Source organism: Triturus cristatus, chromosome 12 (genome assembly GCF_964204655.1).
Source record: "Triturus cristatus chromosome 12, aTriCri1.1, whole genome shotgun sequence".
In the NCBI taxonomy this organism is placed as follows: domain Eukaryota; kingdom Metazoa; phylum Chordata; class Amphibia; order Caudata; family Salamandridae; genus Triturus; species Triturus cristatus.
Window position 1 is genome coordinate 606199620 of NC_140595.1, and position 17005 is coordinate 606216624.

Here is a 17005-nt window from a genome sequence, read left to right on the forward strand (position 1 = left end):
CCTCACACTCAAAATAGATGCCAATATGGCTACTTTTCTGGAGAAGTTTGTCCGGGATCCCAAGAAGCGAATATATTGCTCCTGGCTTTCATTCCAGGATAAGTTACTGGATGTAGCTGGACCCCTATCCAAGATCCTGGACATGGTCGAAGATGCTAAGGCATCTGGCTCTCTGGTCTCCCCAGAGGCCCTATCAAGTTGGCCTCAGACAGACATAATTATTCTGGGAAACACCAACTGTGCAATTTCTACAGAAAGGTGTAGATCCCTCTTGATTAAAATAGACCCAAAACTGGGGGAGCTATCAACATCAGAGGTGGGCCCCATGTGTGGCTAGACATGACCAACAGGGAATCAAAAAACTATTCTTTGACTACTACACTGAGCTCTATAGGAGCCAGCTAGCCCCCTCAGATGAAGAGCTGCAGGAGTTCATGCAGGCGATTGACCTGCCTGCTCTGGATGCAGATGCGGCAACATTGTTGGGATGGGAGATTGAGATACGGGAGGTACGCTGAGCCATCAAAAGCATGGCCCGTATTAAAACCCTAGGCACAGATGGTCTTTCGGTGGAATTTTACCTCGCCTACACTGACCTTCTAACTCCTCAACTCACACGATTATTTAACAATGCCAAGCAGCTGGGTAAGCTACCTGTCTCCACTAGAGAGGCGATCATTATTCCCCTACTGAAGCCAAGAGAGCAGGCATGGGATAGAACAGCATATCGCCCTTTATCCATGCTCAATCTCGATTATAAAATACTGAGCAGGATCCTGGTTATCCGGTTGCTTCCCCACATGACCACCCTCATACATGCAGACCAATCCGGGTTCATCCCCACTAGGCACACAGCGCTCAACATTCGTAGGCTGTTACATGTGCTGGAGGCGGACTCCTACAACGCTGACACTGCCGCGATCTTTGCAGTGAACATAGAAAAAGCCTTTGACAGGTTGGAGTGGCCGTACCTGTTCCATGAGATGCGAAAGATGGGACTAGGCCCTGACTTCGTGAATTAGACAGTCCTCTTGTATGCTGACTCCACTGCCAGGGTAAAAACTGGGGAAGTGATATCGGAGGCGTGCGGGGTGAGGAGGGGTACACAGCAGGGGTGTCCCCTCTCCCCTTTGCTGTTTGCCCTGGCGATGGAGCCCTTGGCTGCACACGCTAGGTCAGGGCGGGTATATCGAGGCCTTGATGTACACGGACAGGTTCTTCACATTGCACTCTATGCGGATGATCTTTTACTTTTCCTGGCTGATTTGGATGAGGCGTTACGGGGGGCCAAAACTCTGCTCCATGCTCTCAGTACAGTAGCAGGGTTAAAAGTAAATTGGTCAAAATCATGTCTTTTTCCGGCACGTAAGACTAGCATGAGGCCACAGGGCGCAGATGGGGTGAACTGGGAGGATAGTTGCTTGCCCTACTTGGGTACTCTTATTTACCACAGGCAGGAAGACATTCTTGAGGGTAATGTTGGGAAGGCGATTAGGGGGGCAAAAGCTAATTTTTAATTCTGGGGCTCCCTGCCGTTAACAGTAGCGGGCCGGGTGGCACTCCTCAAAATGGTGACCCTCCCGAGACTACTGTATTTCTTTAGGGCCTTGCCGATCTGGATCCCAGCAACCTATTTCAAGCAGCTCCACACAATGGTCACTGCTTTTCTGTGGGGCACGGGCAGGCGCAGAGTAGCCCTCAACACGCTCATGCGGCCCCGAGCAGCGGGAGGCCTGGCGGTCGCAGACTACGAGACTTATTACTTAGCAGCCCAATTTCAATGGCTGACATAGTGGGAGCGAGGGCCACCAGAGGGGAGGAGGAACCGGGAGCAGTTTGGGGACCCCTGATAGTATTATCCCGCATAGTACTGCGACTGCCGCTGGGTGCCACATCCCTCATCCTAGAATTTGCCACGGCGCGGAAATGCTGGAATAGGTACCTGAAGAGGGCCTCTATTAAGAGTCCTTATGCGCCGGAAATACCATTAAAGATGTGCAGGGCCCTGCCGCATGGGGGTAGCTGGCGGAGGCTGGAGATTTGGGAACACTAGGGGCTGTCTACCATGGGAGACGTATATGAGGAGAGAACCTTGATCCCATTTGATGACCTACGAGCCCGCTACAACTTGTTAGGGGGCGATTTCTTACAATATGTAGCCCTCACGACGGCCATTAGGAACCATTGGGTCGGAGGACTCACAGAACCACCCACTTCCATGGGGTGCCAATATGTGGTGTTGGCATCGGGCACCTTTAGGCGGTGACATGTCTCTATCGACGTATGGTGCTGGAGTCCTTATCCCCCCTGACAGTTCTGAAGCTCAAATGGGAAACGGATATAGGGGAAGACATCCCGGATAGGGCATGGGGGGGAAATTGTGGAAAGAGCCTGGAAGAGTACAAGGAACGCGAGATTTCAGTTAGTACACTTTCATATCCTACACAGAGCATACCTTACCCCGTCGCAATTGCATGCATACTTCCCAGCCCAGTCAGCGGCCTGCCCAAGATGTTCTGCGGACAATGCGGATTTTAAACATATGCTATGGGACTGCTCGTTCCTTGACAGCTTTTGGGAGGAGGTGAAAGCTTTACTGACAGACCTCATTGATAGGGACCTAGACCCCTCCATGGCTACCTGCATATTGCATTGGTTCCCCCACACATCAAAGAATAAAATCACTAGTAAATTTATAGATTTGTGTTTCCTGCTGGCCACGAGAGTTATCACCATTCATTGGAAGGTGAAACAGGGCCCTAGCATCGGTAAGTGGAAAGCAGACTTTCTGAAATTGGCCGAATGTGAGGGAGTGGTTAGGATACAAATCGCAACTCGCACAGGAAGTGAGAAAGCCATGGAGAGGGTGAGAGCCTGGGAGAGGCTTGTTGTGGCTCTCAAGTCCCCTGAGGATGACACGAAAGATGATAATGCAGATGACCCTGTGGAAGCCATTGTTTAATACATAGTTACTCCTGACATTGCCTTGTCTGACCCCCCCCACCCACGCTAGATGGTGATGCTTGGGTGATATGCCTAATTTCATGCTGCTCTCTCCCATAATAACAGGTTGACCCAATGTGACATTAGTTCTCTTAATCGTTTGCTGATAGCACTTAAGTGACACGCCTGGGAGGGTGGTGAGGGAGGGGGTTGGGGGGATAGTTGGGGCGGAGTTTTGTAATGGTTGGAATACGACTTTAGCAAGGTTTTCACCCATGGTCCAGGCCATGGCCGGAGGGATGCATAGCCTGAAGACCCACTGACTTGCCTTCACCGCCTGAACTGACATGTGTATGTCCTCGAATTTGGGGTATGTAACCGAACCCCTCATTGTCTTTGGCTATTCTTTTTGAATACCGTCTGTATAAAAGTTGGTAGACCTAGAGGTTGCTCAGCTCTTGGAGAAGGGCAAGATTGTCCCAACAATTTTACATCTCTATGGTTTTCTCAGCAACCTTTTCCTGGTGGAAAAGAGCAATAAAGGTCAACACCCTATCATCAATCTCACAGAATTCAACAAGTGGTTGGTTTACCGCCACTTCATGATGGAGGGTTCTCAGAGATTTATTGCAGGCAAACGACTGGATGCTCTACTTGGACTTGAAAGACTCCTTTCTCACAATTTCCATCTATTCCCCTCACAGGAGTTTCCTGCAGTTTCAATGGTAGTCACAGATATTCAAATTCACTTCCATTTCTTTTGGTCTATCATCCGCACCATCGTGCTTCCCCAACACGTTGAAACCTATGATTGAGCACTTAAGAGCTCGGGGTGTCAGACTGAACTTTTACCTAGACGATATTCTCATTATGAATCAATGCCTGGCACATCTGTCAACTCATTTACAGATGACTATCGATCTGTCGGAGTATCTTGGCTGCGTGGTCAACGAGAAGTCTTCTCAGACTCCATCCTAAACCTTGCAATATCTGGAGTTTGTGGTTGACTCTGTCAAAGCCACACTGAGTCTTTCATTTTTTTTGTAAACAAATTTTATTCAGTTACAGCACAACAAGTAGGCTCTATAGAGAGGAGTGGAAGAATGCCAGCATGAGGTTAATAATAGTCATCGACAGTCATGTTAATGAGTATACATTGCTAAGTACGGCTTCTCATCAAGTGCCACTGTTTCTTAAGGTACATCGGCATTCATCTATCCTATCAGTATTCGCAGGAGAATCACGTTCCATGTTCCCATACTGGGAAATCAACTACATCCACACGGAGTCTTTCATCTTACCAAAATAAAGAATGAGCTCAGCAAAACTCTGTCCAGACCTTTGATCTCTATTCGTCCGACTGGCCCGTACCTTAGGTCTTTTCTCATCGTCTATACGTCATTTTTCCAGATCCCCTCCACTACCCGGGTGTTGCAACGCCTAAAGATCTTCCATCTTCACCAGGGTCTCACCTCTTCTCAATCCATTCCCTTCCTAGAAGAAGCGAAGGAGGAACTGAAATGGTGGGCTTCCTATATGGAAGCCTGGAATGGCCGTGTAATCTTTGGATCCTAACCAATTACAACAAGGAGGGGACCGAGAGTGCATTAAGGTCCAGGTTACATGTTCCAATCTGATACTAGTAATCTGATTGATATGCAGTTCCTGTGGGGAGATAGTGTGGAAAGGAGCTCTAACAGGTCCGGTTGTTCGTGAAACCATAGGGGTGGTTCCTTTTTGGAATTAGAGCCCTCACACACTCTTGAAGAGTGTCATGCTTTATCATAGGACTTTTGCTCCTCGTCGAGCCAGCTCTGCAATGCTCGATGGGCACCCTCTAGGGGGCTCTTCGGCTGAGATCTTTTTTCCAAAGCCGTATATGGAGTACCTGTTTAGGGCCCTAAGTGTAGTTGTGTGTAAAAAGTGTATGTTAGAAATGGTGATGGTAAGTGCCTAAAAATGATCAGGTCGAACTCGAGACTAAAGACTTTTTATTCTGTAAGTTCACCTGACTGGTTGAAAGTGTTGGCCCCACCACAGAGGTAATGATCTCTGGTGGCTTTTTAATATCATGAGGTCAACATGTTCCTTGCCTTTTCTTGTCAATAAATGATCTATGGCAATTCTTCAGGACCAAAAGGGAAAGCTAATTATTAAATGCATCTACACAGTGCTTGGACCCAGAATTATAGTCAGCGTGGTCCAGGTAGTAAGGTTATTTTAAAAAATCTTGTCACCATGAAACCTTGGTTAGGCTTTCCTGTTTAGATATCTTGTCCTACTAGAAATGTCAAGGTCATTGTGCTTTGATGCATTTTTTGCTGAATCTTTGGGATAATGCAGTTTGGGAACTGAAGTCTCATGTGACTATGTTGTTTTCTCAGGTACGGACAGAATAGAATAAACAAGAGTGATCCTTGGAGAAGTCGGCTGTGTGCGCAGGAAGAAAGAGGGTGATATAGCATCTGCAGGGAATGTTGAGAGGAACTGCGGCATTCGGTTTAAATGGACTGTTTTCATATAATAAAGTGAAGAAAGTTGATGCCTAATCCTCGCCTCCGTGTCCTTAATAGATTTGAAACTTTCTTACGATAGCTTGGACATTTTTCATTCTCCGTCTGGGCTGAATCTGACCCTGGCAGATGAGCCCTCATGGAGATCAGCTATAAAGTGCATCAAGACTGTATCTAAAGACAGTTCCAGCAATAACTATCCCAGTTCACAGCAGTTGACTTTGTTGAATGCTGTCAACAGATCCATGAAGGCAAGGTACAGTGGTCAGTGCTTTGCTACACTATAGCAATAATAATATAAGAAGATGGAGATTGATCCACCTTGCCGAGCCTTTATCTAAAGTCATACTGACTCAGACTGGGAATATTATTAATACTATCTAAATCTTACATTTTCGCAGAAATCACTTTTCTCAGAATTTTAACCGAAGAGTTGAAGAGAGAGATTGGCCTGTAACATCTGGGATATGTTCTGCTTCCCTTTTTAAATAGAGAAACTATGACTGATGTGGACCATCAGTTAGGCAGCTGGGTATTATTAAAGTTATTGAAAACATTGGTCAAAAGAGGTGCCCACAATTCACCACTGCATTTTATTAAGTCAATGGCATTGTCATCTGGCCCAGGGGCCTTGCCGGCAGAACTCTAATTCATGGCTTTGGTCATTGCATCTAATGTAAGGAAATTCCATGTCACGAACAGTCAGAGAAGCCATCAGATGGCCTGGACATTATAACAGAGAAGTCATCAAAGCAGCTTCATGCAGACATATGACGGTCACCAGATTAAAATGTCCTGCATGCAGGAGCTAGGAAAACCCCTTTGCCGAAGGTCAGGCAGTGGATACGTTCATATTACAAACATTAAGAGCAACTTCTCGAACCAGGAGTAGTCACGCTTTTATACATGAAATACAAGAAGTCAGTTGGGTCAGAGACCATGAGAATGTATTAATTGATGGTTAGATGATGGATCCTCATCTTTTAAATCTGTGACCCAGGAGAATGAAAAAACCGTGGCTAAAAGAAATTAAAAACTAAGCTGTTCTTAGGGAGATGCATAAAACTGACACTGACGGCCTGCATGCCAGAACTACCATTAATTAAAACTGGAGCCGAAGAGAAGCCGCAGTTGTGATACATCATACAGAACTTGGTGTCTCAGCAGGATATCATTGCTCAGTTGTCAAACATTCAGCATTGTCTGTAGTGGACATAAAGGCACCTGCTGAAAGTTTTGGGGCAAAGCAAAGTGCCCAGGTTTGAACCCTCCAACTAGTCCTCTTCTCTGTACACATCAGCCAGTTTCCAGAAGTGTGAACCCCAATCATCAGGCGCAGTCCAGGTCATTGAGGGAATTGGAAAAGGTCAGAGAGACGAGGGAAGTAGCCTCCAAGCCACTGTCCTCTTAGTCAAATACCAGACATGCAGGTATGTGGTGGGGCTCTGAAGTCATTGTACGCAGCCTTCTCGCAAGTTCTGGACAGGTAAAAAATAAAATAACAGGAGTTAGTGTTATAACCTTCACAGCGTAATCTTGCGGTTGTAGTTCCTATTTATTTTGTATTTGATTATGTAAACTATCTATCCTTCACATGCGCCAGAGATTAGTACAAAAGAAAATTTTGTCAGGAAATAGCAAACCAACAAAGCATCCCAGATATGCCTAAAAAGGTTTTCAGACCCTCACATTTACTAAACTAGAACACAATCCTTTAAAAAAGACTTTACGCTACTCTGTACAATCACAGCACAGACAAGCCATACAGCTGGGTGTAAATATGGACTTTACATCGCTACCCACTAACAGCACACAGGAAGGAAGAATCCCAACATACATATGAAGGCATACAACCACACTGGCCACCATCACCTACTTGCCATAATACATTTGCCAAGCAATAGGCATCCCTGCCAACTGAGGAAATAAGTGATCAATTTGGTACAGTACTTTGCCCGCCCGCCTTCCCGCATGAAACCTCAAATCTCATGAAAACTTACATATTCACTTTACTGAACACACTTCTCCACAAAATGGGACCGTGATGTGTGATGGAAAGTTTTCGAAAGTTATATGCCTGACTTCTTGAAGGCACTGTGATGCTATACATGGTGCCAATTAATGATACTCCGCTCAGAATTCTTAAACAGCATTTGAAGAAAGTCTTACTCTGTCTCACTGTTTCAGTTTGTATATGGCTTGTTGGAAGGCGTTCCCCGGGGAGGCTGCGGAATGTGTTCCTGACCACCCTGAGGCCCACCTTTCCCAGAGTTAGGCCGAGCAAGAGCAGGGAGGCCCTTCCTGGAAGGGTCTCGCACCTAGGATCGCACACGCTACGCTTACTCTCTTCTTCGGATAGAGGGACACCACACAGTAAATCGTTGTAAGATAATAAGCTTTTATCGGTGGTTATCAGGGATCATTATGATCCGGCAGGCAGGTGCAGAATTAATGCCACAAGCGGCAGCGATCTTGTGATGGAGGGAAAAGGGGTAGCGGGACAGTCTTTCAATCAGTGTCTCTGCGAGGTATCCGGCGCCCAGCTCTCAATCCTCGAGCTGAGGGGATGTTGCTTCTCTCGGCGATCTCTGCCGACTCTCTTGGAGGAACGGGCCGCGAGTCACTCAGCAGGCACCGGAGGGTCTTAGTTCAGGGAGCCGCGACAGCGTCAGCAGGGCTCAGATGGTTCGGAGTTCGGCGAGCCGCGACAGCGTCAGCAGGGCTCAGATGGTTCAGAGTTCGGGGAGCCGCGACAGCGTCAGCAGGGCTCAGATGGTTCAGAGTTCGGGGAGCCGCGACAGCGTCAGCAGGGCTCAGATGGTTCGGGGTTCGGGGAGCCGCGACAGCGTCAGCAGGGCTCAGATGGTTCAGAGTTCGGGGAGCCGCGACAGCGTCCGCAGGGCTCAGTTGGTTCGGAGTTTGGGTAGCGTTCTTCTGTTCGGGGAGCGATCGAGCCGCGACCAAGTCCGCAGGCTCTCGTCAGTCCAGGTCTTCTCTGCCTCTCGTCCCTTCAGCACCCCTTGTTATACTCCCCCTCCTCTTTGAAGTCCGGAGTCCTCGCGGAGAGGGGTCTGGTGCCTGGGGGGCGGTTTGTCGGGGTTTCCTGTCGCTCAGCCCCTTGATCTGTTCAGGTGTGTCCGGGAGGGACTCCAGACGCCCAGCAGAAGAGGCGCCCGCTCACCGGGGGCCTGGTGGTCGATCGAAACCTCCCTCGGGGAAGAGACCAGAGGTGTGACAGGGTCGGCGCCTCTCGGTCTGGTTTAGGGGGGGGGGGTTTCGTTCTCCCTCGGCCGGGCATGCGTGTTGGGGATCTGGTCGGCCCTCGGGATGTTGGTCCACGGAAGCCGGAAGGCGTGCCCACGAAGTTCGGCGTGGTTGTAGTGTGACTTGCTGGTCGGGAGGGCCCACGCCACGAGGCCGGTCTCACACGTGCCCCCCCCAGCTGAAAGGCGGGGAGAACTACCCATCCACTTGGGAGTTCTCCTCGCTGAAGCGGAAGAATCGGGACAGGCCGTCCGCGTTGGCGTGGTCAGTCCCAGGGCGATGTTCCACAGTGAAATCCATCCCCTGGAGAGAGATGGACCAACGTAGGGGGAGCTTGGGGATTTCCCCTCGCATCTGCATCAACCACCGCAGGGGTCGATGATCTGTTTGCACTCAGAAGTGTGTTCCGAACAGGTAGGGCCGTAGCTTTTTGAGGGCCCAGACTACTGCGAACGTCTCTCGTTCAATTGTGCTCCACCGCTGTTCCCGGGGCAGTAGCCTTCGGCTGATGAAGGCTATGGGCTGATCTATGCCTTTGTCGTCGTACTGTGTGAAGACTGCCCCGATGCCGTGTTCCGAGGCGTCCGTCTGGACCACAAACTCCTGGGCGTAGTCGGGTGCTTTGAGCACTGGAGCCGCGCCCATTGCGGACTTTAGGGTGTCGAACGCCTTCTGGCAGGAGGGAGTCCAGTGTATTTTCTTGGGGTGTTTTTTGGAGGTTAGTTCTGTGAGAGGGCCTGCGATGCTGCCATAGTTTTTCATAAACCTTCGGTAGTAGCCGGTGAGGCCCAGGAAGGCTCGGACTTCCGTTTGGGTTGCAGGGGGTTCCCAGGACAAGATGGCGTCGATCTTCGGCTGGAGGGGGGCGACCTGCCCACTCCCCACCTGGTGCCCCAGATAGGTTACGGAGCCGTGCCCAATTTGACATTTGCTAGCTTTGACGGTGAGGCCGGCTCGGCGCAGAGCCAGCAGGACTTGACGGAGGTGCTGGGGGTGCTCGGTCCATTGGGAGCTGAAGACCGCTATGTCGTCGAGGTATGCTGCGCTGAACCCCTCTAGTCCGGACAGGACCCTGTTCACCAGCCGCTGGAAGGTGGCCGGGGCATTTTTCATTCCGAACGGCATCACCCTAAAGCGGTAGTGCCCATCCGGGGTGGAGAAGGCGGAGCGCTCCTTGGCTCCCTCGGTGAGGGCAATCTGCCAGTATCCACTGGTCAGGTCGAAGGTGCTGAGGTAGCAGGCGGCCCCAAGGCGGTCAATGAGTTCGTCGGCACGGGGGATAGGGTGAGCGTCTGCTCGGGTGACCGCATTGAGGCCTCGGTAGTCCACGCAAAATCTCAGCTCGGGGGCAACACCCGGGGTAGTCGCTTTCGGAACCAGGACTACCGGGCTGGCCCAGGGGCTGTCGGAGGGTTCAATCACCCCGAGGTCCAACATCTTTGCCACCTCGGTCTGGATGCAGGTCCGGACCCGATCAGGGACCCGGTATGCCCGATGTCTCACTGGCGGGCTGTCTCCGGTGTCCACGTCTTGGACACACCAGCTGGTGACCCCGGGGGTCAGGGAGAAGAGATCCGCGAACTGCCCTAGTAGCTGGCGGCAGTCGTCGGTCTGTTGGGCTGTGAGGGCGGTCGACAGTCTCACTCCCTCCACGGATCCATCGGTTTCCTTCGCCCCCAGGGGGTCTGGAAGGGGCTCGGTGTCTTCTTCGGCCCCATCGTCGGTGGCCAGGAGTAGACTTAATTCGGTCCGTACAAAGTGGGGCTTGAGGCGGTTCACGTGGAGAACCCGGAGGGGGTTCCGCGGGGACTGCACATCGATGAGATATGTGACTTGGCTCTTCCGCTCGATCACCTTGAAGGGCCCAGTCCATTTATCTTGGAGAGTGCAGGGTCTCACCGGGGCCATGACCCAGACTTGTTGGCCCGGCTGAAACTCAACCAGCGTAGCTTTCTGGTCATACCAGCGCTTCATTTCTTCTTGACTGGCCTCGAGGTTTGCTTCTGCGAGCTCCCTGAATTTTCGGGTCTGGTCGCCTGCTGCTTGGGCCTCGGCCTGTTGTCGGGGTCCGATGAGGGACGGGCAGGTGGATTGTTCTTGGCAGAATTCTTCACGGGAGGGGCCCCCTTCGCAAGGCCACTGGGCCAGTTCTGGCAGGTCCTCGAGGTGGGTCAGGGTTTCGGGGTCGGAAGGCACTGACCATTCGTCGGGAGCGGTCGGCTCGTCCAGAAGGGGGTCGTTGGCCTCTGGTGGTGTATTCTGGATCTCGGGGGTGGTGGCGGTGTCTAGCGGCATGGGCTCTTCCCCCTCGGAGGGAGGCGCCCGGAGAGTCATTGAGCGCGTGGTGGCGCATACCCACTCGGGGAGGCCCATCATCTCGAGGTGGGCTCTTCGTTCCACTTGTCCCCACGGGGAGTTCTCAAGGTCGTTGCCCAGGAGGCAGTCCACGGGCTGGGAGGTTCGGACCGCCACCTTTAACTTGCCGGTGACTCCCCCCCATTCGAAGGGGACTAGGGCCATCCGACAGAGGCTCTCGGAATTGTCTGAGGAGATGACGGGGCAAAAGGCGCCAGGCAGGATCTGATCCTCGGAGATCAGGTGACAATGAACCGCCGTGACACTCGCCCCCGTGTCCCGGAGGCCCTCGATGCGGTGACCGTTGACCGTCACCTGCTGTCGGTACTTCTTCGTGTTGGCGGGCAGGGACGTTCCGGGGACCATCTCTCGATCCCCTAGGGAGACCAAGGCCATGGCGGCTGGTTCCCATTCTTCGGAGTCTTCTATCTCTTCCCCCAGGGCTACGGAGGCCATCTGTCGAGTCGGCGGGGTTGTTGTGGTGGACCGCTGGTACAGGGGACACTGGGGGTCGCTGGCATAGTGTCCGGTCTGTTGGCAGCGGAAGCAGGTGATCCTCACTCGGGGCCCCGGCCTCCCTGGTGGCCCGGTGCTGGCCGGAGGTGGAGCTGGAAAGGGCGGAGATTGTCCTCTGGGAGGGCTGAGCGGGGATCCCCCCGGAAGCTCCCTTTGCCGGCCTTGATTCCCTCCGCCCCTCTGGCGGGGGGGTCCCTGACTGTGGCGACCGTAGTCCCCCACGGGGCCCCGGGAGGCCCGGGTGTTCACCCATCGGTCAGCCTCGACGGCCAGTTTTTGAGGGTCTGTGAGTTTGCTGTCCAGGAGGTGCTGGCGCAGCTCTACGAAGCAATTCGCGGACAAGTGTTCCCATGCGATTAGGTCGAACAGCTCCTCGAAGGTGGAGACCTTGCTGCCCTTGATCCATCCGTCCAAGGCCCGGCTGTAGAAGTTCACGTACTCCACCCAGGTGGTACCGGGTATCTTTTTGCAGTCTCTAAACCGTTGCCGGTACATTTCAGGGGTGAGCCCATATCTGGCTACTAGAGCCTCTTTCATGTGACTGTAGGAGTTCATCACGGTGGAGGGCAGGTCCAGCAGGGTATCTCTCCCCTCGCTCAGGAACCGGCCCCACAGCCCAGCCCCCCAGTCCTTCTGCGGGACTCGGTGGGAGGTCATGGCGACTTCGTAGGCCTTGAACCATTGCTGAATATCGTCGTTCTTATAGTATTCTTTCACCACATCTTTGGGGATGTGGACCTTTGGTTCCACGGTGGAGGAGATGGGTTGGGTTTCCGAGGGTCGGGCCTCCGCCTTCTTAGCCTTGAGCTCGATTTCTTTTAGGCTACGTTCGTGCTCTAGTTGGAGTTTTTTCTCGTCGTGTTCTCTCTGTCGTTTCTTTTCCTCTAGTTCTCCTTGTAGGCGTAACTGTTCCACCGCCAGTTTTTTCTCAGCCAGCTTTAGCTCTCCTTCGAATTTTAATTTTGCTAGTTCTAGTTCGTGGTTGCGATCTCTTTCTCGGTCCGCTAGTTCCTCTGGGGATAGGCCCCTCTCGGGGGCGCCGTTCCTCCCCGGGTTGCTTCGTGGTTCGTTGGGAGGTTCTCCCTCTGTTTGTGTCCGGGGAGTTTCTGCCTCGACCCAGGTTTTTAATGCCCCCTGGAAGTCCTCTTTTGTGCTTAGTCCGGTGGTAGCGGTTCCAAAGTCTTTGCAAAATTGTTTCAGTTCTCGGTGTGTATAAGATTCTAACTGGTCTTTTTGGAATGCCGTGCTCGGGTTGGTGCCTGCGGCACCTAGGGAAGTTTCTCCTTCCATTCTTCTTGGTAGTGCGTACGTCGTCTACTGCACGATCTCTAGGTGTTGGCTCGGATCCCGTCGCCTGCCACCAAATGTTGGAAGGCGTTCCCCGGGGAGGCTGCGGAATGTGTTCCTGACCACCCTGAGGCCCACCTTTCCCAGAGATAGGCCGAGCAAGAGCAGGGAGGCCCTTCCTGGAAGGGTCTCGCACCTAGGATCGCACACGCTACGCTTACTCTCTTCTTCGGATAGAGGGACACCACACAGTAAATCGTTGTAAGATAATAAGCTTTTATCGGTGGTTATCAGGGATCTTTATGATCCGGCAGGCAGGTGCCACAAGCGGCAGCGATCTTGTGATGGAGGGAAAAGGGGTAGCGGGACAGTCTTTCAATCAGTGTCTCTGCGAGGTATCCGGCGCCCAGCTCTCAATCCTCGAGCTGAGGGGATGTTGCTTCTCTCGGCGATCTCTGCCGACTCTCTTGGAGGAACGGGCCGCGAGTCACTCAGCAGGCACCGGAGGGTCTTAGTTCAGGGAGCCGCGACGGCGTCAGCAGGGCTCAGATGGTTCAGAGTTCGGGGAGCCGCAACAGCATCAGCAGGGCTCAGATGGTTTAGAGTTCGGGGAGCCGCGACAGCGTCAGCAGGGCTCAGATGGTTCGGAGTTCGGGGAGCCGCGACAGCGTCAGCAGGGCTCAGATGGTTCAGAGTTCGGGGAGCCGCGACAGCGTCAGCAGGGCTCAGATGGTTCAGAGTTCGGAGAGCCGCGACAGCGTCAGCAGGGCTCAGATGGTTCGGGGTTCGGGGAGCCGCGACAGCGTCAGCAGGGCTCAGATGGTTCAGAGTTCGGGGAGCCGCGACAGCGTCCGCAGGCTCTCGTCAGTCCAGGTCTTCTCTGCCTCTCGTCCCTTCAGCACCCCTTGTTATACTCCCCCTCCTCTTTGAAGTCCGGAGTCCTCGCGGAGAGGGGTCTGGTGCCTGGGGGACGGTGTGTCGGGGTTTCCTGTCGCTCAGCCCCTTGATCTGTTCATGTGTGTCCGGGAGGGACTCCAGACGCCCAGCAGGAGAGGCGCCCGCTCACCGGGGGCCTGGTGGTCGATCGAAACCTCCCTCGGGGAAGAGACCAGAGGTGTGACAGGGTCGGCGCCTCTCGGTCTGGTTTAGGGGGGGGTTTCGTTCTCCCTCGGCCGGGCATGCGTGTTGGGGATCTGGTCGGCCCTCGGGATGTTGGTCCACGGAAGCCGGAAGGCCGTGCCCACGAGGTTCGGCGTGGTTGTAGTGTGACTTGCTGGTCGGGAGGGCCCATGCCACGAGGCCGGTCTCACATGGCTGTAGTGATTTTGAGTAATTGATACAACCAATAAAGAAATACTACTACCATAACAATCTGAGACAAGAGAGAACCACCAACTGTACATTTTTTGTTCTCTACTTCAAAGCCAGGCTAGAGGCACCTTGTCTGGAGGAGAAAAAACGATGGCAAGAGAATAGAAGCAAATATGTAGAGGGTGAGACAATCCGCGACTTCTTACATCTTGAATGGAAAGGGACGCAGTCACAAAGCAGAGGTGTTCTGAATCCTGAATCTGATGTGTGAAGTTGCACTTCACCCAATCTGCCAAGGATACAAGTGTGTGCTGGGTAGCGTCAACTTTACAGAATGGCATCCTCTGGGAAGGGGGCAATGCCACAAGGGGAAACCTATATAATGGCAGGGAAGATAAAGGCCCAACCCTATTTAAAAAACAGTTTGGCGGCATAACTGAAGAATAGACGTATGAGTGTGTTGCACCCCAAGGTATTACTGAACTCACTAAAACATTTAGGCCACCGCGTTAGCTAGTTAGAGCAGATATGTTATTTACCTGGTGCAAGCAATTTCTACTCTAATGGTGCAAATACACCATTAGAAGGCATCTCTCTACTAACCTCAGCCTCATAAAATATGTCGGGTGGCAGAAAAATAGGACTAGCGATGCTTGCAAAATCATGTCAATTAAGTATATGTAGCAAACAAGTTTTAAGCTGAGATAGACTGGTTTCAATTCAAATGATAACTATTAGACAATGCCTTGTCTTTCCACCCCAAATGTGGTCATGCAGGCTCAAGCAGGCCATGCCTCCTTAGAACCTGAGTCTCTTTAATCAACAAAATAGTGTTAAAGTAGAGCTCGGCTTTGACGGGATGAAATGCTAAATATACTTAAGAACTGGTTGACTCGCCAGACAACGCTCTCCACTCCACTCACACAAAAGATGTCTAGCAAGCTACTGTCTGGACTCAGTCCCCCCTTTTGGTTTTGCATGCTCAATCTTGTGATTACTCCTGGTCTGTCTGACCTTAGTCCAGATATGTGGTCTAGGGGCTTCAATTCTGGTCTGGTGCATGGACATCCAGACAGCCCATCACCAGGATGCCTGGAAAATATTGTGCATGTTTAATTTAATTTAATTTAATTTTAATTTAAAAGGTTTTATATAGCGCTGGCTAGACCCGGAGGTATCAGAGCGCTTTACATGAGTATCAGACAATAATTGCAGGTTACATCTTTACAAAGATTACACAGTTATTAGAGCATGGCAACATAGTGACAAGTAAGGTTGAGACTAACAAAAAGGAACATATAGTTAAGGGAAAAAGCAGGGAAGGGGAGAGATTCCGGGGAGGGGGGTAAGAGCAGGGGAAGTAGACAGAGAATGAAGGAGGGAAAGAGGAGGGGAGGGTGAGAGACACAGCATGGCAAGAGGAGGGGGAGGGTGACGGGGACACAAACCGGTAGATGAGTCAATGCCAGTCTCTCATAAGGACTTGCAAAAGATACCAGACATTCCCAGGCGCTCGAGAGTAGCACCGTCACTGTAAGCGCATTGGGACGCCTCTCCAAGATGGTAGGAAGCGTGGTAGGAGCTGTCTTCTGGTGTGAGCATGTTAGCAGCAACCAGTCCCACAGCTCAGCCCCCTCGTGGTGGATATGAAAACGCAGGGAGCAAGTTGTGACACCCGTCGAGTGATTGTGTCATATCCAGACAAAATGATGATCCCTTACGTAGAGGGCAGCTTCGTCATTCAGCATCTTGATATGATGTCTCAGGAAGCTGGCCTTGGTGCATTAACAAATGCACCCCATCTAGTTGTGCAGGGATGCACACTTCTGCTTGCGCAGCTATCTTCCTTCTCAGGATGAAGGTCGGGGCCTGCAGAGCTGCATCTTAGTCATAGCAGCTTCCATGATACTTCCGATGTGAAGTGCCTCTCATTGAATTCAGCATGGATGTTCAACAAGGTGAGCTGCGGCCCCTCCGTGTGTCTCTCCCAGCGCCGTGTATGTTCCAAGTGCAGTGCTGTCGTAACTCTGTTACTCTCTTCGGTCCCGCCCACACTGTAATAACACCTCACAAGCTCAGTGACCGGATAAAGTTTTCTGAAAGGAAAGGATTCACACCGATTTTCTAACAAGATTCCCCACACAAGACATGCCTGAAGCAAGACCAGTGTTTTCCTGCATGATTACACTGGCTCAAAACTGGTCAATGCGGCTAACCTCTGGAGTAGTCTACTCACCTCATAAATGATATCACCAATCTCATGAGGGTCAGCAGGCAGAGGAGCAGGAGTAGGGACATTATTATACAGGATTTCAGGTCGTGCGTCAAGGCCTCGGTGGAGTTGGCGGAGTTCACAGCCCTTCAAGAGAGCAAAGCATTCAAGGAAATATAGCACAATTCATTTTTAATACAAGTTAGGAACTGGTTGCATGTAAATGAAGCACCTTCACAATTACAAGCAAGAGGCTTTCAAAGGCTGTGAATTGAATGGCCTTTGTGAGAGAATAATCAGGGCCTCTGTAATGACGGTACTACTACAGAGACGCAACAAGAGTGGAGTATAGTACAAGGAATCGTTCCTCCAAACTCCTAGAAATTCAATAGAGATGAATTAACAATCTAACTAGAATCATCTGCTCTTGCCTGGTCCACCCCTTTTATCCTTACTTTTCACAACTAGCCTTCATGTTTACAATTAACTTTCAAAATCTGCGTGATGTGCGAAGGCAAAAAGCCCAAATAAAGTGTTTTTAGTTATATTTAAATTTGATGGGGTCTTGTAAACCCATAAGACGGCTCATAACCATTCTTCTTTC

At 51.5% G+C, this 17005-nt stretch overlaps 1 protein-coding gene across 1 annotated transcript in view; it reads right to left on the reverse strand.

The window, feature by feature from the left end:
* Positions 1–3823: 3823 nt before the first annotated feature.
* The window catches only part of LOC146776371 (blastomere cadherin-like), a 562924-nt gene continuing 549742 nt past the window's right edge, over positions 3824–17005 (reverse strand). The window contains exons 15-16 of the mRNA XM_085639655.1: positions 16426–16548; positions 3824–6934 (exon numbers count right to left, since the gene is read on the reverse strand). Coding sequence (XP_085495781.1) covers positions 6908–6934; positions 16426–16548 — 150 coding nt within the window. The 3' untranslated portion in view covers positions 3824–6907. The remainder of the gene's footprint in view (positions 6935–16425; positions 16549–17005) is intronic.